This window comes from Piliocolobus tephrosceles, chromosome 9 (genome assembly GCF_002776525.5).
Source record: "Piliocolobus tephrosceles isolate RC106 chromosome 9, ASM277652v3, whole genome shotgun sequence".
NCBI classification, from domain to species: Eukaryota; Metazoa; Chordata; class Mammalia; order Primates; family Cercopithecidae; genus Piliocolobus; species Piliocolobus tephrosceles.
Window position 1 is genome coordinate 18,477,946 of NC_045442.1, and position 23,777 is coordinate 18,501,722.

The 23,777-nt window shown below is 34.4% G+C and overlaps 1 protein-coding gene across 1 annotated transcript in view; it reads right to left on the bottom strand.

Annotated features, from left to right (window-relative positions):
• The window catches only part of ATRNL1 (attractin like 1), a 68,377-nt gene that overhangs the window by 17,730 nt on the left and 26,870 nt on the right, over positions 1-23,777 (bottom strand). Inside the window, exons 2-5 of the mRNA XM_023206231.1 lie at positions 23,482-23,565; positions 21,922-22,035; positions 16,004-16,132; positions 14,472-14,680 (exon numbers count right to left, since the gene is read on the bottom strand). Coding sequence (XP_023061999.1) covers positions 14,472-14,680; positions 16,004-16,132; positions 21,922-22,035; positions 23,482-23,565 — 536 coding nt within the window. The remainder of the gene's footprint in view (positions 1-14,471; positions 14,681-16,003; positions 16,133-21,921; positions 22,036-23,481; positions 23,566-23,777) is intronic.

Here is a 23,777-nt window from a genome sequence, read left to right on the forward strand (position 1 = left end):
CATACATCCTACCAAGATTGAATCAAGAAGAAATATTTAGAAAACTGAAACAGACCAAAAACAACTGAAGAGATTCAAAGTAGTAATAAAAAGTCTCCCAACAAAGGAAAGTCCAATGTCCAAAGGACAGCTTCAATGCCAAAGTCTACAAAACTTTCAGAGAAGAATTAATGCCAATTCTCTTCAAGTTAGTCCAAAAAAAAAAAACATGGAAAAGGAGACAATTCTCCCTAATTCATTTTACATGGCCAGGATTAACCTAACACCAAACCCAAATAAGAAAGTAACAAAAAAAGGAAAACTACAGGCCAACATCCCTAATGAACACAGATGCAAAGATACTCAAAAAATACCAAATCTGGCAGCATATTAAAAAAATAATAAACCATGATCAAGTAAGATTTATCCCAGGGATGCAATGATGGCTCAATATATGCAAATCAATAAATGTGATATATCATATCAGCAAGATGAAGAACAAAAACCGTATTATCATCTCAAGAGATGCAGAAAAAGCATTTGATAAAGTTCAACATCCCTTCACAATAAAATGTCTCAACAAACTAAGCATGAAGGGGACATACCAAGATATAAAAAAAGCCATATATGGCAAACCCACAGTTAATATCATACTGTTAGAGGAGTTAAAAAGAAAGTATTTATAGGCAGTTAGTAAAGGTAAAAGAGTTCTCAGTGGAATTTCCTTTTAATAAAAAGCCCCAAAATCACTTCTTTTCTAACAAAAAGCAGCCTGAAAAAATCAAGGTGCAAGCACAGATAAGCAAGCTGGAATGCTGGAAGCTGTGCCAATAGAAAAGGGATATCTGGAAGCCGGGTATATTCAACATGGAGAGTTTCTCTTCCCTTTTGTCGCCATGTGTGCAGGCGTCTACGCTAGCCAGGTAGAGACCCCAACTGCGTAATAAAAGATTAGGGTGGGATGGCCAGCCTCTTAGTGCACTATGTAAATGGCACACCTGGTCCAACCAATCCTCTGGGCCCTATGTAAATCAGACACCACCTCTGAAAGCCCCTCTATAAAACCAACCATAGCCGCCTAGGCACAGTGGCTTACGCCTGTAATCACAGCACTTTGGGAGGCCAAGGCAGGTGGATCACCTGAGGTCAGGAGGTCAAGACCAGCCTGGCCAATATGGCAAAACCTCGTCTCTACTAAAAATATAAAAATTAGCTGGGTGTGGTGGCACCCACCTGTAGTCCCAGCTACTCAGGAGGCTGAGGCAGGAGAATCACTTGAACCTGGGAGGCAGAGATTGCAGTGAGCCAAGATCACGTTACTGCACTCCAGTCTAGGTGACAAAGTCAGACTCTAAAAAAAAAAAAAAACAAAAACAAAAACCTACCACATCTGGCCTCAAAGGGGAAGATCCATTCGGAACCCCACTCTCTCTGCACAGGAGAGCTTCTCTCTTCTTTACTTTGCCTATTAAACTTTCTAGTCTTAAACCCACTCATTGTGTGTCCACGTCTTTGATTTCCTTAGCACAAGACAACAAATCTCGGCTATTTCCCCATGCAAACGATGCCGCTTCAATACCAAATGGGGAAAAACTGAAAGCTTTTTCTCTAAGAACTGGAGGAAGACAAGGACGTCCACTTTCCCCACCTAATCAATATACTACTTCAAGTCCTAGCCAGAGAAATTAGGCAAGAGAAAGAAAGAAAAGGCATCCAAACTGGAAAAGACGAAGTCAAATTGCCACTCCTTGCTGATGATATAATCTTATATCTAGAAAACCTGTAGACTTCACCAAAAAACTCTTAGATCTAATAAATGAATTCAGTAAAGTTGCAGGTTACAAAACCAACATACAAAAATCTATAGCATTTCTATACACAAATAATGAACTAGCTGAGAAAGAAATCAAGAAGGCAACACAATAGCTACAAAAAAATAAAATACCATGAAATATATTTAAGCATATGGACAATCTCTACAGAAAAACTACAAAACACAGAAGAAAGAAATTGAAGAGGACACAAACAAATGGAAAGACATCCCATGTACATGGATTGGGAGAATTAATATTGTTAAAATGACCATACTACCCAAAGCAATCTACAGTCAATGCAAACTACCATAGTCATTTTTCACATAATTAGAAAAAACAATTCTAAAATTCACATGGAACCGAAAAAGAGGACAATAGCCAAAGAAATCCTGAGCAAGAAGAATAAGGCTAAAGGTATCATATCACCGGACTTCAAAATATATCATAAGGCTATAGTAACCAAAACAGCATGGTACTGGTACAAAAACAGACACACAGATCAATGAAACATAATAGTGAAAGAATAAATCTATATATTTATACTCACTGATTTCAAAGACACCAAGAACATACATTGGAGAAAGCACAGTCTCTTCAATAAATTGTGCTGGGAATACGGGATACTCACATGCAGAAGAATGAGACTACACCCCTTGTCTCTCACCATATACAAAAATAAACTCAAAATGGATTAAAGACTTAGAACTATCAAACTACTAAAAGAAAACATAGGCAAAACACTTCGAGACATTGATCTAGGCAAAGATTTTTTTGGCTAAGACCTCAAAAGCACAGTCAACAAAAACAAAAATAGACAAATGAGACTATATTCAACCAAAAAGCTTCTGCACAGCAAAGGAAACAATCCACAAAGAGAACAGACAACCTGCAGGATGGGAGAAAATATTTGAAAACTATGTTACTGACAGGGACCTAAAATCCTGGATATACAAGGAACTCAAACAACTGAACAGTAAACAAATAATCCTATTTAAAAGTGGGCAAAGGTCATGAAGTCATTTCTCAAAAAAAGACTTACAAATGGCCAACTGGTACATGAAAAATAGTTTAACACCACCAATCATCAGGGAATTTGCCAATCAAAACCACAATGAGATATCATCTTAGTTAAAATGGTTATTATTAAAAAGACTAAAAATAACAGATGCTGGCAAGGATTCAGAGAAAAGGGAACTTTTAATACAGTGTTGGTAGGGATTTAATTTAGTACAGCCACTATGGTAAACAGTATAGAAACGTCTCAAAAAACTTAAAATAAAACTATCATATGATCCAACAATCCCACTACTGGGTATTTATCCAAAGGAGACGAAATCACTACAGCAGAGAGATACCTGCACTCGCATATTTATTGCAGAACTATTCACAATAGCAAAGATATGGAATCAACCTAAGTGTCCCTCAACAGACAAAGGGATAATGAAAATATAGTGTATATACATAATGGAATGCTAGTCAGACACACAAAAAAAGAGAATGAAATCATGTCATTTGTAGCAACATGGATGGTCATTATGTTAAGTGAAATAAGCCAGCCACAAAAAGACACATATCACAAGTTCTCACTCACATGTGGGAGCTGAGTTGATCTCATAGAAGTAGAGAATAGAATGATGGATACCAGAGGCTGGACAGGGTGTGTGCGTGGGTAGGTGGCGAGGATAGACATTGGCTAACGGATACAGACATATAGTTAGAAGATACAAATTATAATATTCTATGGCAGTGTAGGGTAACTATAGTTGGCAACAATGTATTGTATATTTCTAAGTAGTTAGAAAAGAGCACTTGAAATGCTCCCAACACAGAAATGATAAATACTCAAAGTGAAGAATACCCAAATACCCTGACGTCATCATTACACATTCTATGTGGATAACAAATATTCACATATACCCCATAAATACATAAAGTATTATGTATCAATAAAAAATAAGTAAAAGGTAAAGTAAGCAAAAACTAATCTTACTCCAGGATTTTAGACTTTTTGATGCAGTTTTAACTCATACCCTTAATTTATATTTAATCTATACTATCATGAAAAAGCATTTATTTTACTGTTAAAGTGGTACATGTTTAAAGAGCCAACTATATTTATGTTCTTTTTGCAGTTTTCAACTGAACACATTAAATAAATTGCTACCTTTGAACTATATCAAATGCAGGTTGTTGATATAATTTTGGGTATTTTAAAGAAGTATAACAACAAGAAAAAAAAATACTCTAACAGTATCTCTAAGGTGGTACTTCAGTTAGTTTTCTTACATGTGAGTCACAGAAATTAATTAGGCTAGCTTAAGGGAAAATGTGACTGTATTGAAAAAATATGTAGAAATTCAGAGAGTTTTTCAAAGAGGAAAATCACGCTTAGAATAGACAGGTACCTGGATTTTTTCATCCCAGCAAGACTATGCTACGTTAGCAAAAGGCAATTTCCCAAAAGAAACTGGATTATTAATAATAAGGGTAAGATATGCTGGGAAGAAAGATCTTAAGACCAAGACAGGTAAATGTAGCTTATTGTAATCATTCCAGAAATAGTCTTATGATTTAGTGTGTACTGAAACTGAAGTTCTCCAATAAAAATCAAAACCAGACTTCAATGCAAGAGTTCTCTCTTCTAACATCATTTAAAAATTTTGATTTTGTTAACAGTATCCAAAGTATTCTACATATGTTCTAGACCCATAAAATCAATCTCCAAAGACCAGGTATTAACTTTTGTCTGTTTTAAATATCCACAACTATTCTGACAATCTGTTAATTTTATAAGACAATGAATTGTGTGAGTGGTAATCATTATACTAGATCTGTTCCAAGAATACTTGGTTCTTAGAGTTTAGGTCAATGATGCTATTGTAGCATGGAAACAAATTGCCCTCTTATTTAAAGATCAGTGGTTTCCAATTTACTCTTTTTGGGCTGTGGAAGGCTTAAAACAAAGTTTTACAAGGAATCTCAATATGTAAAATATTGCAAAGCGATGACACTATGGTTGAGGCAGAAAAGAGCCACTTATCTTCCATCCTATCCCCACCCATCTCCTGATATAACCCTTGCAGCATTTTGAAACTCCTGGTATTATCAAAATATGTATGCTTAGAAAAGACTAACTTCAAAAATTTTGAAGACTAATTTTTTTTGAATAATCATAACCATCAAAATTATATTTCAAAAACATCTAAAATAATAAATTATCAAATAATGAAAGCATGTATGTCAAAACTTCTTCTAGGTACAAAAGTTAAACTGCCCATTTTATTAGACTGGTGAATGTATAATGCTCACAGAATATCTAAATAGTTGCCTAATGTATAAATATTATTTACAAATTCCAATTCTTTATTAATAAAATGTACTGAACCTCACTGCAAAGAGAAGATTTTACTAAATCGAACTATTACAAAATGTCTACTTACTAAAAAGGAAACTGCTACTGTAATATCAGCTAGTCAAGCATATACAGCAAGACACTACTTCAATTCACTTTGATCGAGTTAGCATCTCAAGACTCAGAGAAGGGCAAATAATCTCTTTGTATAAATAATGAAATTTATAACCAGATAGTTAATTGACTTTCCCAAGATAACTTTAATTGTGAATAGAGAAGAGTTCCTCCATAAATTGAAATAACATTAAGAAACATTCATTCTAAGAATTTTCATGACCCGGGTGTGGTGGCTCACATGTTATCCCAACACTTTGGGCTGCTGAGGCGGGTAGACCACAAGGTCAGGAGTTTGAGACCAGCCTGGCCAACGTGGTGAAACCCCATGTCTACTAAAAATACAAATAATTAGCTGGGTGTGGTGGCGGGAGCCCGTAATCCCAGCTACCTGGGAAGCTGAAGCAGGAGAATTGCTTGAACCTGGGAGGTGGAAGTTGCAGTGAGCCGAGTAGTGCCACTGCACTCCAGCCCAGGCGGTATTGCAAGACTCTGTCTCAAATTAAAAAAAAAAAAAAAAAAGATTTCTCATGTTATTGACTAAATGCTTGTGTCCCTTCAAAATTTATATGTTGAAACCCTAACTCCCAATGTGATAGCATTCGTAGGTGGGGCTGTGGACAGGTAATTAGATTTAGATAAGATTATCAGGGTAGGATCCTCATGGTGAGATCAGTGCCTTACGAAGAGAGCTTGCTCACTCTCCAGCTCTCAAATGTTCACACTCTCGCGCGCGCTCTCTCCCTGGCTCTCTCTTGCTCTCGCTCTCTCCTCCTCCCCTTCTCTCTGCCATGTAAGGACAGAACAAAAAAGGCAGTCATCTTGTTCTATCTTTACGTGGCAGAGAGAGAGGGCCAGGAAGATGGCCCTCACCATGATGGCACTCTGGTACTGGACTTCCGGTCTCCAGAACTGTGAGAAATAAGTGCCTATTGTTTAAGTGACCTAATCTGTGGTATTTTGTTATAGCAGCCTGAGCTAAGACATTATGCTTTGAAGAAAATTGATAAACCATGTTAAGAATATGGACATGGCAATACATAGTATTTAAAAAACAACTGCAAGAAAGATTTAAGATCTTGGTTCTGATCAGCTGAAAATGACAAATGTAGAATTAGCTATATTGAGAGGAGGATTTGCTCATTTTACATTGTCCTACACAGTCAGAGGCAACAAAATCTTATAAAGTCAGAGGCAACAAAATAAGTGGCTATAAATAGTTCAACATAAGGCAAGCTTATCTAAGAAAGGAATTTATATGCCTAGCACAGAATACTCTGAATTTTGTTGTGACCCACAGTTCAGTCTTTGGTTCTATTCTCCCTCTCTATGCTAACTTCCCTGGTAATCTCATCCAATTTCATCAATGGTTTCCAATTTAATATTTAAGACAACTAACCTCCAAATTTATATCTACAGTACAGATCTCTCTCCATCAATTTCCAGACCCATATATCCAACTGCCTCCTCACTATCTCCTTTCTGATATCTCAAAGACATCTCTAACTTGGCATACCATAACCAAATATTCTTCCTAAAATCTTCCTCGTATTAGTTGATGACAACTCTGTCTTTCCATTTGCTCAAACCAAAAAACCTTAGTCATCTTTGACTCTTCTTTCCCTCACCCCCTACATGTAGACCATCAACAAATCCTATTAATCCTGCATTTAAAATCACATTCAGTATTCAAGCAATTGTCACCACCTCCACAGCTACCAACCTGTCCAAGCTACCATCATCATCATCTCTCATCTAGATTATAGCAGTAGCCTCTGAACTGGTACACTGCTACTACAGTCTATTCTCAGGTAGAAACTAATAGGAGCTTTATAAAACTAACCCATATAATATTAATCTTCTGCTCAAAATCCTTCAATGGCTCCCTCATTTCACTTAGGGTAAGAGTCAAAATCCTTACAATGGTCTACAAAGCTAAGAATATTTAGCTGATATGGCTCCATCCTTCACGGATCTCCATCCCCTCCACCAATCCCTTAATTCTACATCCCCAACCATCTCCCTTGTTGTGTAACTTCTCTGAGTTCATATCGGACTAATCTCCCCATCAGTAATTCAATTCCGGCCACAATGGCTTTTATACTGGTCCTCATGCACACCTGGCTTGCTCCTGCCTTACGGTCTTTGAACTGACAGTTCTCTCTGCCTAGAATGTTCTTCCCCTCGATATCCGTATGGTTGAACTCTCTCACTTGCTTGAAGTCTTTTCTCACATGTCATCTTTTCAATAAAACCTAAGCATATCATCACATTTTAAATGTAACCCCCAGATCTTTCTATTCCTCTTTCTCTGTTCTACTTTAATTTTCCATTGTACTTATCACCTTCTAACATACTATATAATTTATATTTATTATTTAGTGTTTGTCTCTCCTAGCCTGAATGAAGTTCCACAAGGATCTCTGTCTTCTTTGTTCCGTGATGTATCCCAAGGACCTAGAGCAGTGCCTAGCACTTAATAGAAGCTCAAAAAAAAATTGTTACATTAATAAATGAAAAAAATAAATAAATGAATTCATGAAAGAGGGCTGTCATATACACATTTTAATGCTACTTTTATTTTTAAACAGTCAACTTTCTTAGTAGGTTAAGAGTAAAAATTTAATTTTATTAGCTCTCACAAAAAAGTCAGATCTGCTGTTTTTGTTAAGTGGGAAGAATTTAATGGAATTAAATGCATTGCCTGTCACTTCTCCCTCCTCAAAGTTAAAAGAGAAGAAATAGATTGACCGTGTTCATTATTAGTATATTTCTAAAAGAAAATGTAAGCTACTTTGTGAATTTCTTCAAGGCAACCTATAATCTCATGTGTACTTATATACTATCCTAAAATAACTAAATATGTCCTTATATGTTATATGACTAACCCAGATAAAATACTTCAGATAAAATATTCATGGATTTGAGTTGAAAGACTTTACATTTTTCTAAGTCAAACAAAACTACCAAGTTTTTACAATTTGAATGCCAGAGTTCAAGTGCGTTTTCTGGTAGTCAATACTGCCACCCAATGGCAAATGTTAAAATCTAAAGCCAAAAGATTGAAACAAAGTAAGACCAAGATTCCAAGAACTAATGCTTGATAAAATAACATTTTAAATGTTCAAATTCAATTGCTTCTCTCAATGTTCAGAAGTAATTATACAGGAAGTAAGTAACATAATTTATTAGAGTAATAATCTTACAAAACATCTCTAATTGAATGTCTACATATCACTATACTAGTAAACTAAAACATTTCTAATTCATTCATTCAACAACAACCACCACCACAACAAATGCCAGTGGCTAGTACATGCCATGCACTATATTAGGTTCTGGAAACGCGAAGGTGATCAAAACATAATCATTCCTAACTTCTTGGAGTTTATATTCCACTGGCAAAGATAATCAAAGAATCATACAAGCACGTAATTATAAACTGTGATAAATGCTATAAATTTAAAAGATAGGGTCCTATGACAGCATATTACAGGGGGATCTGACCTGGACTTAGAATATAAATGGGGTAAGGGTTTTCAAGGAAGAACTTTGGAATTAAAAAAGGTCTTGAGATAGTGAGGGACTGAGCATCTGAGAAACGAGTAAGTTACAATAAAGTGTGACTTTAAAGAAAGATCAGAGGCACTACGCAACAAAACTATTAAATTACATGATTTACATTTCCAGATCCTATATTTCAATCAATAATTTAAGAGTTTAAAACAGCCAACTTCAATCCTTATATGAGAATCGTACCTGAATTGAATTAAAAAGGAATACTAAAAACATAAAAATGTCCTGAAGACATTTAAAAGAATCAAGCAATAGGATTGAGCAGGACATTCTGGAATAGAAAACGAACAGGAACAATTTGATAACAGTTAAGCAACTGTCTTATATATAAATGATGGTGACTTGTTTTTCACTGTTCTCTGTAGAATAGGGGAAAAAAATCTGTTGTAATACATTAAGAAAAAATTGTATGCTGAAGCCTGCTGGTTTCTCTCTTAACCTGTCTACCCCTACATCTAGTCCACACTGCAAAGTTCCTCTGAATAGACATGAGAGAACAAATTGGCCCATTCCTTGTTAATTATGGTAACAATCTAGAGTTAAAAATATATCATTTGAATTTTTTGTTTGGGAATCTCAATCATTTGAATCCCCTTTCCTATGTTTGGGAGAATCCTTTATTGTGTGAATTTTGTTCAGAAAGAGAACCTCTTTCACTACAGATAACAGGAAAGTTAAATTCCCTATTTCGTATCTCTAGGCAGCCATGGTATGGACAAGACCTAGGTTTAGCCAAGCAGATACTATTAAGCAGGACTCAGTCTTAATAAGTGATGCAAAGATGTAAAGACAATTTACAATTATTTCTCTCCATTCCTGTAGCATGCAGTACCTACTGTAAGGGTGCCAGTGGTAGTAACCCAAGATCCCATGGCAATGACGGGAATGTCCTACTCAAACTTTCCTTTGGCTTCATCTTTGCTACAGGCCTAGCCTTTCTTTGTATCTGGCCTCTTTCCAACAATAGTTTATCCAGTCTTCTCATTTCTCCTGTGAGCTACTCAATATCCTTTTGTATTATTTAGAGAACAGGTTGAGAGAAGCAAAAATAAGTTGCTGAAATAAGGTGAAAGCTTATTTCTCTCTAACGAACATTCTAGAGATGAATGGGCCAGTGCTACTTATTATAGTTTATGTCATTTATCATCCCCAGGAAAATATCTGAATGATCTAATATTTGCATACAGATTTTATACTCACATCCTACCAATCTAAACTTAGTAACTGATATGGTTTGGTTGTGTCCTCACCCAAATCTCATCTTGAATTCCCACTTGTTATGGAAGGGACCCGGCAGGAGGTAACTGAAACATGGGGACAGGTCTTTCTTGTGCTGTTCTCGTGATAGCAAGTAAGTCTCACAAGATCTGATGGTTTTAAAACAGGGAGTTTCCCTGCACAATCTCTTTTATTTTGTCTGCCGCCACATGAGACATGCCTTTCACCTTCCGCCATGATTGTGAGGCCTCCGCAACCATGGGGAACTGTAAGTCCATTAAATCTCTGTGTTTTGTAAATTGCCTGGTCTCTGGTATGTCTTTATCAGCAGTGTGAAAACAGACTAATACAGTAAATTGGTACTAGTAGAGTGAAGCGCTGCTGAAAAGATACCCGAAAATGTAGAAGTGACTTTGGAACTGGGTAAACAGGCAGAGGTTGGAACAGTTTGAAGGGCTCAGAAGAAGACAGAAAAATGTGGGAAAGTGTGGACCCCCTAGAGACTTGTTGAACGACTTTGACAAAAATGCTGATAATGATATGGACAATGAAATCCAGGCTGAGGTGGTCTCAGACGGAGATGAGGAGGAATTTGTTGCCCAGGCTGGAGTGCAATGGCACAGTCTTGGCTCATCACAACCTCCACCTCCCGAGTTCAAATGATTCTCCTGCCTCAGCCTCCTCAGATTTTTTCAAAGTTACATAAAACAGAGAAACATACAACTACTCGGAAGGGAGTTGGTGGAAGGAACATCATACCTTGGAATCTACTTTGAAAATTACTGTTCTATTGTATTCTTTACACATGAACATGAATTCTATTTGTTATATGTTGCTTTTGATGTCTTATAAAAATTGATCATCTATCCCAATGTTTGGAAGCCATTTTAAGAGACCAGTGCTTTTCAAAGTTGTCTTTTTCCCTCAGGTGACTTATTAAAATTTAAACAAATTTTACAGAAGCAACCAAGATGTCTTTCAGTAGGTGAATGGATAAACTGGTACATCCATACAATGGAATATTATTCAGTGCTGAAAAGGAATTAGCTATTAAGCCATAAAAAGACATGGAGGAAAGTTAAATGTATCCTGTCAAGTCAAAAAGATCAATCATAAAAAGCTACATACTATATGATTACAACTGTATGATATTTGGGAAAAGGCAATACTATAGAAACAGTAAAAAGATCTGTGGTTGGCAGGGGTAGGGGAAGGAAAGAATGAATAGGCAGAGCATAGGGGATTTTTAGGTTAAAAAAACTATTCTGTTGATACTATAATGGTGGATACATGTAATGATACATTTGTCCAAACCCACAGAATGTCCAACACTGACAGTGAACCCTAATGTAAACTAGGACTTTGGTTAATAATGATTTGTCAATGTGAGCTCATGAATTGTAACAAATATACACTCTGGTGGGAGATAGTGATAATGAGAGAAGCTGTGTATGCATTGGGGCAGGAGGTAAATGGGAATTCTCTGTACCTTCTGCTCAATCTTCCTGTGAACATAAAACTACTCTTAAAAATGAAGTCTGTTTTTTCTATTTTATTGTCATAGAAGCAGATGAGTCTACACAGGTCCCTGTACTTTTAGTCATATATTTAATATGTATATATCATTATCTTTGACAACTATACATGATGACAAAATTAAATATTATACAACAAACTTGTGTGCCCTCAAGTAGTCCCAGCTACTCTAAAGGCCAAGGTGGGAGGATCACTGGAGCCCAGGAGTTTGAGACCAGCCTGAGCAACACAGAAAGACCTCATCTCTACAAAAAAAAAAAAAATTTAATTAGCTGGGAATGGTGGCGTGCAACTTGTGGTGCCAGCTACTCAGGAGGCTGAGTTGGGAGGATCATTTCAGCATGGAAGGTCAAGGCTGCAAAAAGCTGTGATCATGCCACTGCACTCTAGCCTGAGCCACAGAGTGAGATCCTATCTCAAAGAAAAAGAAAAACCACAGAAAAAAATGACACACAAAGACCAGGTAGGTTAAGCAAAAGAGAAATGTTAGGAAGGAACTCAAGACTTAATATAAAGCTAGGTTTTTCCTCTGTGTTATCTTAATAAAACCCAAGTTTCTAGAGGGTAACTCATTTTTTAAAAATATACATTAGCATAGAGGCAAACAGAATAAGTCAACCAACAACAAGGGATAAAATACAATGGAGATAACACAATCTGTTACTCTAACCTAAAGAATCCAGTTCCAAATAACACTTTGTATAAAACTACCAGATTTTGAACCTCATAAAGATCGCCTCGGCAGTGCGCATTTTCAAATGTCTCTCATTCTTTGATCATTCCCCATTTGTCCTAGAAGCAAATCTATCTCTTCTTACCTCACTGATTCCTTCCCATTCTATATATCTGAAATAAAAACATCATTTTCCCCTAAATGATTTTGCTCACAATCCTACCTACTTTGGAGCTATGCTTCCTTAAATACAGAATCAGGATCAGGTTTGAGGCACAAAGTAACCAGTCTGCACATAATTTGTCTTGAAAACACCATACTATCTCATTTACCAGCCCTCTACCTTCAAACATATAAATTGAGAAATCATTTCCTTAATTATTAAGAAAATGGTATAAAAATTGGTCTTATTTCTGCATTTTATAATTTACAAAGGACTTTCACACTATTCTCCATAAAAAATGTATATGTATTTATAAATAAATGTGTATATATGCATATACACTCACACATACACATACATAGAGATGCATTTCTTAGATTATTGCTATTATAACTTTGCTTTTAAAGTGAACATACCCAGTATTTGCTTCCCCATTTCCATTTGCTTACAGACATATTAGATTCAGGAATTCTTATGATTTGGGACATGACTGATGAGAATAATAGGATATGAAAAGGCAAAAAAACAAAGGCCAGAAAAAACTCCTAACGCTTTGAATCAGATCTATATGACAAGACTCACAAAATAAAGCCTTTCAAAGAAGGACTAATGAAAGTAAATAAAAAACAGAAAAGGAGACAGAATTGTTCAGAGAATGTTATACAAATGTATCCCTCGTTTGCTTTTAAGACTGCTGAAATGAGGTGCAGACTAATAGCAATTGAAGACCGGTTTGAAAAGTACTGTGTGTATGAGCTATATTTCTATTTATCAGGCCTCAAATTAAATATAATACGGATAGACCATTGTCTCTATAGAAAAGACAGTTATTTTAGTTTCACGACAGAAATGAAAATAAAATTACATCTCAAGGCACTTTTGGGGAGAAGAAAAGTCACAAATGATTAAAAGAGTCACTTAAAATACATGTCCCTGTAATTATAGAACATTTAGAAATTTGTATCTGTCATAATTGTAATTGGTAACCAAATTTGATTTAATAAGAAATCATAGATCTTTTGTGCAGTTGACATACCTAATATTTTTTATAAGCTAACATGAGCTTAAGGCAGGCATAATTTATACAAAGCCTAAAATAATTCCTCTAAGTAAGTACTGAACATACTCAACAAAACTTTTTTGAAAACATCATCTCAGCAATAATGAATACAACTACATGAAGAGCATGTTCTCTTTGGTTTTTAACTTGGGAACTACTGCTACTATTTATTACACTGTATTATAATAACACATAATCAAGTACTTCAGATTATATAATTATTGAGTCAAATTTCCCTATTTCAACAGGATTAATATGTTGGCACAAAGGAAGCTCTTCATATGTAAATGCAACTAGCAAAAAGTAAGCTCTAGGTGGGTAGGTGTATGTATAACTAAGCATATCTCTTAATTTCATAATGATAATATTTATTATTTTATATCCAGATAAACAAGTAAGCCAACATTCTTCAGTATAGTATAAACTTAATCTTTGATGATAGATATTTATAAAAATTACTTTGATATTCTTTCCTAGGAATCTGACTTTTGCAATAAGCAGCTAAAATACTTTTAAAAATATTCCAGTTCTTTTTAAAATAGCCACAAGATGTCAGCCTTTCCTAAGAAATAAGTTTCATATACTGCAGTACCTTGTAAGATGGGCATTTATTTTTGTAATATACTATTTATATTGCCCTTATAAATCAAATTTGAATGCACCACATTAAATTCAGTGAAGTCACCAAATTTGGGGAGAGTCGACAACAAATTACAGAAGACCATAATGATCACACACCTAACAATTCAGTTTCATATATCGCTTCGTTTAGTCTTCAAAGTAGTATGGAGACAAAATCTTTGCCAATTCTATTTGTGACAAAAAAATTAAGAAGTTGATTATTAATCTGAACATTCTAAAAATAAAAGTAAATACATGAGGTTTGGGTGCACAAACTATATCGAAACAAATAAATGTGGAATTTGTATTAATCTATTATACATATGAATCAGCGTTTCAAAAGCCATCACACCACATGTGCTTACCTTGCCAACTATCATTGCAGACACATAATTTTTCTCCCGTTAGGTCACAGTAACCGTGATCTGGACTACCACAATTGGCTTTACAGTAAGGAATATCACAAGCTTCACCCTTCCAGTATTTATCACATTCACAATATACTTGACTTGGAACAGAGATACTAGTTGTACACTTCCCATGACCAGAGCAATTGTTAGGACAAGAATTGATTCTGTAAAATATAATTCATATATATTCAAATTGAAAAAGAATTTCAGTTGATACATCATAAACTTTATAATTTTTATACTGTGTCCTATGTACTTATAAATGTAACACAATTTCACAATGTAATTCTTTACTCTGTGTCCTCTTACTCTTACGAAATTGTTACTATTTATCTGCAGTTGGTCTTAGTTTATTTTATTCAACAGATTTACTTTGATACCAAGACTTCAAATGTCTAAGGACTACATGCTCAACATCTGCAGGATCTGTACAGTTCCAAGCAAAATGTTTTGTAAAGACTTAAGTACTCAAATGTTTTGAATGTATATTTTACATTAAAAAAATTAAATTCATGAATATTCAAAACTATATGAGAAGTCAAGATATAACTTGGCTGTATAATATTTAAAGAGAATGCTATCACCTGTACACTCTTACGGAAGGAAAGGGATGTTTATCATATTTAGTTTTAAGACTCTTTAACTGATTATATTCTACTATATATTTGTTATCCCTTGCATACATACTTGGATACATTGTAGGATAAATAATTCCATAATAAATTGTTAATTCAAAGATATTTAGAATATTTCTGGTGAAAAATTCTCTGGTTATCAATGTTTACATTCTGAAGAAAAGAAAAAAAATAATATATAGACTTCCTCTCTAGCCATTCCTGTGAAAGCATCTGAAAGCATCTCTCATTACTTTACCCTCAGTCTTCTAGATATAAAAATGTTTATAAAGTGTCAGGCATATAATAGATTCACAACGAATATTACTTTTCTTATTTTAGAGGAGATAGTGGTATATAACCACATATCTCTTAAGCCACAATTTCCTTATGTGTAAATGGGAAATATACCCACTTGACAGAACTGAAGGTAATTAAATGACATAATGTATGTATAGCATTCAGTACAGTCTCTGCAATAGAGACTACAAAAACTCAGCTCCCATAATCCTCTTCAAATTACAAGTGATATGCCTTAAAGCACTGAAAGGCAGTTCACAACTCTGTGCAGTCTCACACATCTGTTGCTACCAGTAAAGTTACACTAGTATTTGTTTACTTAATCACTTGCCAACAAACAATTGTAAATTTCATAATTAATTTTCAACCAAACTTATAGGCTTAGATCACATTTTGTGGCATACTATTAAGATTTTATGTCACTTAAGAAAGGATCCTACATACTAATTTGAAATTTTACACAGTAGTCTGCTTCTGATATATAAGACATTAATAAAAATAAACAACAAAAAAAATTCTTTTACATTAAATTACAAGAATCATTAAAAGATGGAATTTTAAAAAAATACTTACGAATAGAAAATGTTGAAACCAGTTAGATTATATGCAGCATCGCTAAAAAAATGTAACAGTGCATAGCCAGATGTAGTAACAACTTCAGGCACAGTTTCATTGCCCCTTATTTCAGGGACTATCAAGCCACTAAAAGAGAACAAAACTGAGTATTGTATGTGTAGATATACATAAGACTGTTAAGCACATAAAATTTTACTCAGAAATATTCTTACCAGGATCAGTAATGCTTGTACATCAGAATGGGCAACTAAAAGGAGAATAAATCTGAAAGAAGTTCTCCATTGCTCACTAAATTAGTTCCACTACTGCTGCCAATACACTAAAATCTACTCTCATGCCACTGTACCCCATTTTTTTCCTTATTATTTGTAAGGAAATGTCTCATTTCTCCTTTTTGTCCTGCTATCCATCCTGTCATAATACTACAGGGTACTCTTTCACTTAATTCATATAAAACTTCACTTAAAGTCACCCTGCTACTCTAATAAGTCACCCTGTACCTTTACTTATTCTGATTGGTTTAAAAATCCGATGAAGCTGAAGACACTCTACATCAGCTAAGCAATTACAATTACATTCTAATTATAGCTGTACATTTCCAATACATTTATCTAGGTGATTTAAAATCAAATATTTTTAAAAATTTAAAAATATATACTTTTATGTTTTTCTAATTTTGCATATCTATGCAAATTGCATTAATATATTACTATTATATTACTATTCCAAAACGAATATTGCTCACATAAGCCCATAAGCACACAAATAAAAATTTGGGGTGGGGGAGATATAAATGTACAAAATAGTTTTAAACTAGTAACTTGTACTTCGTTTTAAGACTACTTGTTTATGAGGAAAATAACCTATCTTCATTTAGTTTTATGTTCTAACCTCTCTAAATCTATGAAATCATGCAATAGGTGAAAGAAAAGAAGCTGCTAACAAACAAATTATATAAATCGACACAGTCAATTCCTTTAGAAAGAGTTAACATTATGTTTAGGTACCGCTAAGAACTGAATTCCCCCATTCAAATCATATTTGACACATAAATGAAATACTATAGTCAAATAATGTATTTGGAAAATACATTCTCAAAGACAAGTTAAAAAGTAATCAACTCTTGATTTAACACTTTAGTAATTATTATTACATCTACTAGGTTATGTTTGTGAAGCAACAAATGATTTTAAAATGAGACTCTCAAAATAATACAAACCCTATGACACCAGTCTTTGTTATACATACATATTGTTCATTGTAATAAAATTATATAAAGGTATTACTAAAAATAATAGGTCTTTATAATAGATACAGCTAGTCTCTGAGAGCTCTCTGAAAGTGATAAAAACAATAGGTCTGGGCTGGGTGCAGGGGCTTACGCTTGTAATCCCAGCACTTTGGGAGGCGGAGGCGGGTGGATCACGAGGTCAAGAGATCAAGACCATCCTGGCCAACACAATGAAACCTCATCTCTATTAAAAATACAAAAAAAATCAGGTGGGCGTGGTGGCACACGCCTGTAGTCCCAGCTACTCCGGAGGCTGGGGCAGGAGAATCGCTTGAACCCGGGAGGAGGGCATTGCAGTGAGCCAAGATCACACCACTGCACTCCAGCCTGGTGAAAAGCAAGACTCCATCTCAAACAAACAAACAAACAAAAAAGAACAGATCTGTTTGGTTTTTTTGTTTACAAATATTTTAAAAACAATAAATAAAAGAGAGTTTCTACTTATTGTATAATACACCAGGAAATTTGGACCAACTGAAGTCTAGTAAAATGACAAATTATATAAAAACAGAAAAATCAGCTTGAAGGCCTGCCCAGGCATTGAGGCCACTTACCCTATGGGCATTTGCTGATTTCAAGGCTGGAGGTAAGACTTGAGGGGCTAAAAAAAAAACTGCGTGGTAAGGATTTCAAGGATTTCACAGAGTGAGGGAAACAACAAGTGAAACCCAGAGCCTTCATGTTGAACTGAGATTTCAATGGTTGGAAGTAAAAGCAAACTACCTAAAGTTAGGCCCTCCAAAGGACTGCACTGCAGCTGAGCTATGAATCACCCCAATATCTGAGTTTGGATTGAGTTGAATATGGATTGCTAGCGTCCCCAGGTAGTCTCTGCAAGAATATAATCTTTCTAGGCCTCAAATTATTACTATATATGACTTTCCAAACACAACATCCAACACACAATTGTCCAGCACACAGTAAAAAAAAATAACACTTCTCCATTCCAATCCATTCTCCATATTCTAAAAAGTCTTGCCTACAGAATCAAAGTCCAACTTCTTTAGTGTGGTGTACAAGAAAGCAGTATTACAGTGATTAAGGGATTAGGATCTACAATTACATAACCTAGATTCATTTTCTGACTTACTAGCTAGGCAACCTTTGGGCCACTCACAGAAAATCCGTGTCTCAATTCTGCATTTGTAAAATTGCAATATTAATACCTACCTAAAGGTTATTTTGAGGATTAAATAAACTAATGCTTATAAAGAACTCCTGCACATTGTCTGGCACAAAATGAGCACTAAGTATATGTCACTGATTGCTGTTTTGGAGGAATGTGACTCCTACGTATCCTTCACATTTCCTACAATAAAGTTACTCAAAACTTTTTACTATTGCACTAAAATATAATGCTCCTTAATGTGACTATACCTTTGTATATATGCTTTTCTCTCTCTAGAATGTCCTACCTGACCCCCAAACTTCATTCTTTTACTCATGATGAAAGTCAACATGAAGGATTATTTATTTTGAAATTATATAGTATTCTTTCATAACCTGACTGTAACATTAACTAGGCTGTGTGAAAAATCTGTTTACATACCCCCACTAATGCATGACTACTGCATACTAAAGAATTGGCTGGCTTTTGTCCCCAGTTTTTGGGATATAACCTCTAAATTCTTGAAATTTCCTGAGTGATAGGAGTGTCTTCCTATTCACGGTGAGCCCTGAAAATTTATGCTAATGAGGTGACTCATGGTGGGCCCCTAATTAATTTAAGGTAAAGATGTAATTGAGAATAGGGGATGGCCACTCCAGAAACACTAACCATGTGATTGAAGTGTTGGCGCCATATGGTATTAGCCTAACTTCCCAAGAGAGAAGGGGATGGGAGGGGCTAGAGATTTGAGTTCAGTCTCATGGCCAATGATTCAATCACTCATGGGTACATAACGAAACTTCAATAAAACTCTGGACACCTGAAGCTCAGATGAGCTTCCTTGTTGGTGATACATGTTGATGTGCTGGGTGGCTAACACATTCTGAGGACCCAGAAGCTTTGCATGTATGATCCCCCCAGACCTCACTCTATGCATCTCTTTATTTGGCTGGCTCTGATTTCTATCCTTTATGATAAAACTATAGTCATAAGTGTAGAACTTTCCTGAGTTCTATGATAATTCTAGTGAATTATCAAAATTTTTGGAGAGAGTAGGAACCCCTAAATATGTAGCCAGATGGTCAGAGTAGGTGGGGACCACCAAGCTTGCAGCTATTGTCTGAAATGACAGCAGCGTTATAGAGCAGCAGTCCCCAACCTTTTTGGAACCAGGGACCAGTTTCATGGAAGACAAAATTTCCACAGACCAGGGGGAGGATGATTTTGGGATGATTCAAGCACATTACGTTTATTATGCACTTTATTTCTATTATTATTACATTGTAATATGTAATGAAATAATTATACAACCCACCATAATGTAGAATCAGTGGAAGCCCTGAGCTTGATTTCCTGCAACTAGATGATCCCATCTGGGGGTGATGGGAGACAGTGACAGATCATCAGGCACTAGATCCTCACAAGGAATGAGCAACCTAGATCCCTCACATGCGCAGTTCACAATAGGGCCTGTACTCCTATGAGAATCTGATGCCGCCGCTGATCTGACAGGAGGCGGAGCTCAGGCAGTAATGCAAGCAATGAGGGCAGCTGTAAATAAAGGTGAAGCTTTGCTCACTTGCCCGCCACTCACTTCCTACTGTGTAGCCCTGTTCCAAGGACTGGTAAGGGGATCTGGGGTAGAGATGAGACCCTTGTTGTAGAGGACTGTGCTTTTCACCTAGGAAATCTGTTCTAGCCCAACTGCAGGTAGTTGGTATCTAAAGTCACTGCAATAGCTATGCCTTCTTCCTTACTATGTACTCTAAGCCTATGACAGTCTCTGGAATTAAGTGTTGAGTAATAAATATTTATACAATTGAAATAATTCAAACATATTAGATTCTGAATTCTTAGCAAGATGAAGTACAAACAGCATACGCTTTTAAATCAGGAGATTGAAATTCAAGTCCTAATCCTAGCTCTACCATCTATTAGAAGCAAATAACTTCTCTGAATGTCAATTTTCTCAACTGTAAAATGGGGATAATAGTACTTAGTACTTCCCCAACACGATCTTTGTGAGGATTAGATGACATTTAAACTGCCTAGCCTAGTGCTTAACATCAAGTGGATATTCAATATCAATAAACATGAGTTTTCCATTTCCCTTAGGAGGGCTAACAAGAACACTTGCTAATGAGAAATCACTAATTCCATCTTCACAGCCATATACTAAATCCCACCTGCTAATTATCTTCCTTTAGTAACAAGAAAGTGTTGGTAAGAATGCTAATGGATGAGTATTAATACAAAGTAATTAGAATTACTAGATAAACAAATGAACAGGCACACACCTAAATGATGGTCAGCCAACGGTATCATAAAAATAGAGTTAAGATAGCAAAGTGATGTTTAAATTGCTAAAAATAAATGTATGAACTGAGGATCAAATTTAATTGTTACAATAAATTGTCTTACAATCTAATTATTTGCAAGGCTCCACTCTATTTTCTCTCTATTGTCCTTAGATGAAGGACTGCTTATGGCTATCCCTTTTATAATGTTCAAACAACTAAAAAATTTAAGCAATAGCAATATCACAGAATAAGTACTTAAGCTCCTAAGGAAATACAAGCCCTTACATTTTTGTCCAAAATAATAATTCACATTCCTGATAAAACAGAACAAAATAAAATGTATTAGAATGGAATGAAATAGAACATTTGCCACATGAAAAGTAAAAACAAAAATTGGAAAGAAAAAATTTTGAAGGGACCAATAAGCTTTTATCCATACTTAAATTTTCAACAATGACAGAACATGTAAGAGATATTGTATAAATAGCAAAAGTAAATAATATGAGTAACTTATCAACAATCATGTTAAATTGTATACAAAATCTATACTACATGTTCATAATTCTTTCTGTGTCTAATAGATTTTCTCCTATTCATGAAACTTTTTATAATAAACATACATAAGATTTTTAAAATGACACAATGCCATAATTTTAAAATTAATAATCTACCATACTACTAACAATAAAATATTTTGAAGCAAACAAAATTCTCATATTTTGAGAATTGGTAGAAACTCCGTCTTTATTAACCATTGCACAAAGCATAACTTAACTCTTTTATGCAGAATTTAAAATTTTACCATTTCACTAAAATAAAAAGACAACTATTAAAAAAAAAAACTTGTCTATTCATTTGTCAGCTAGAACTCACTCTAATATATCCAAATAGATAGTTTTGAAAACATATTCAATCCACTTTAAAAGAATAAACTAAATACAATGAGAATAAAAAATATTTAGAAAGAAATCTGTATTTCCAATGTAGTACTTATCTGTTATATTTACATAATTATTTTTACATAATTACATAATAATATTTACATAATTATTACCTAAATTGACAGTTACAGCAAATAACAAAGTATTATAATCATCTGTGAAATGTAACTATCAGTACCTTTACTAAATTTATTTTGCAGTACATATCAATATATATTTAAAGTTAAGGAATTATACAGTCACTTTTCTGCAACTGATTAAATATAATTACTTACCTAAGTACAGCTATTAAAGGTGCATATATTGAATCTCCATCATAAACATACATATGATCCCAGCTACATTCTGTAGCAAAATGATTGAATCTTAATCTTAACACTGCATTTGGACTGAAAATGAATATGAAATATTTTTAAAATTAAAATATACAAAGCACAGAGTGAATAAATATATAATATTTATTATATAAGATACAAAGCACAGAGTGAAGAAACTTTAGATAGGCTATTTTGTTAGAAATCTGTTTATAGATAATTTTGCTATAAATCCTTATATAATCAGGGTAAAAGATTGATAAGCCATCTTATCTAATTTGTACAAATAAAATGTAACTTTCAAAATCTATTAACAGGACATATGTATGTATCATTATTTTCCTAAAATGTAGTCAATAAAAAATGTTCAGCCAAGCACGGTGGCTCTCGCCTCTAATCCCAGCACTTTGGGAGGTCGAGGCAGGTGGATCACGAGGTCAGGAGATCAAGACCATCCTGGCCAACATGGTAAACCTGTCTCTACTGAAAATACAAAAATTAGCTGGGCATGGCAGCACACGCCAGAAGTCCTAGCTACTTGGGAGGCTGAAGCAGGAGAATTGTTTGAACTCAGGAGGCAGAGGCTGCAGTGAGTCGAGATCACAACACTGCACTCCAGCTTGGGTAACAGAGTGAGACTCTGTCTCAAAAAAAAAGACAACTTCTATGTCTTGATTTAAGGTAGAGGTTACATAGAACTGTATACATCACTGAAACCTTGTGGAACTGTACACTTAAAATGGGTGCATTTTGTTGTATGCAAATGGTACTTAAATAAAGTTGATTTTTAAAAATCAACACTCAAGAAGCCACTATTCTTATTTTTACAGAACCCTTAAATGGAGGCACTAAAAAACTATTTATTTAAATTGTAATCAAAATTCTCAATGAGATAAAATGTTGACAAATAAAATGTAACTATAGGTGCACAGCAGACAATGAACAGCGTTTAAGTTAGAAAAATTTAAATAAAAAATTTTCCAAATATACTCTTTAGAAATTATAAAACAGTTCAAAAATAATTCATAGCTATTCTTTTATGCTCCACTCACAATACACTTACATAGATAGATTCTGTTTCAAGCCCTAATTACTGAAAATACCTCTAAATGAATAATTAACTCTCTCTTCTACAAAATGTTCTTTTAAAAATACTCTTAGAAGTAAAATGCTAAATTATATGAATAGCATAGCTCAGCATGAAATATTTTTATAATTTCTATGAAGTCTTCAAATTTCATAACAAGATGTTCAAAATAAACCCAAAAAATGCCTACTGAATTTAATACCACAGTAGCATAACTCAAAAACAAAATATATATAAAAATTAAACTATTGTCACAAGTGAAGCGGTAGTGTAATTTACATTAAATGTGAAGTCTATAAGTTGTAAATGTTATCTAATAATAAACAAATAAACTAAATGACAAAGTAATTACACTTTAATGCTTTGACATTAATACGATCACCTTTATCATTTAAGAATAGAATACATTAATTTGACCCAGACTATATACTTACTAGCCTTCAATGAGCCATGTACATTTAGTTTTATATTTATAGTTAATTGGGCCATCTGTTAAATATCCAGAAGGTTCTGTTAACCTGGAAGAGAAAACAAAATAATGAAAATAATTACCTTAAACTAACTGTAAGACATATAGCAGGATAAGAAAATTTAAAAATCATTAAGCCAAAGGAACGGGACATAACAATTTTCAAAAAGGAGGATTTATTTACAACTTTGGAAAATTTCAAAGTGCTGTATTTTTCTTTGCATCTCAAAAGATACTTATTTTGGATTTCTTTAAACCTTT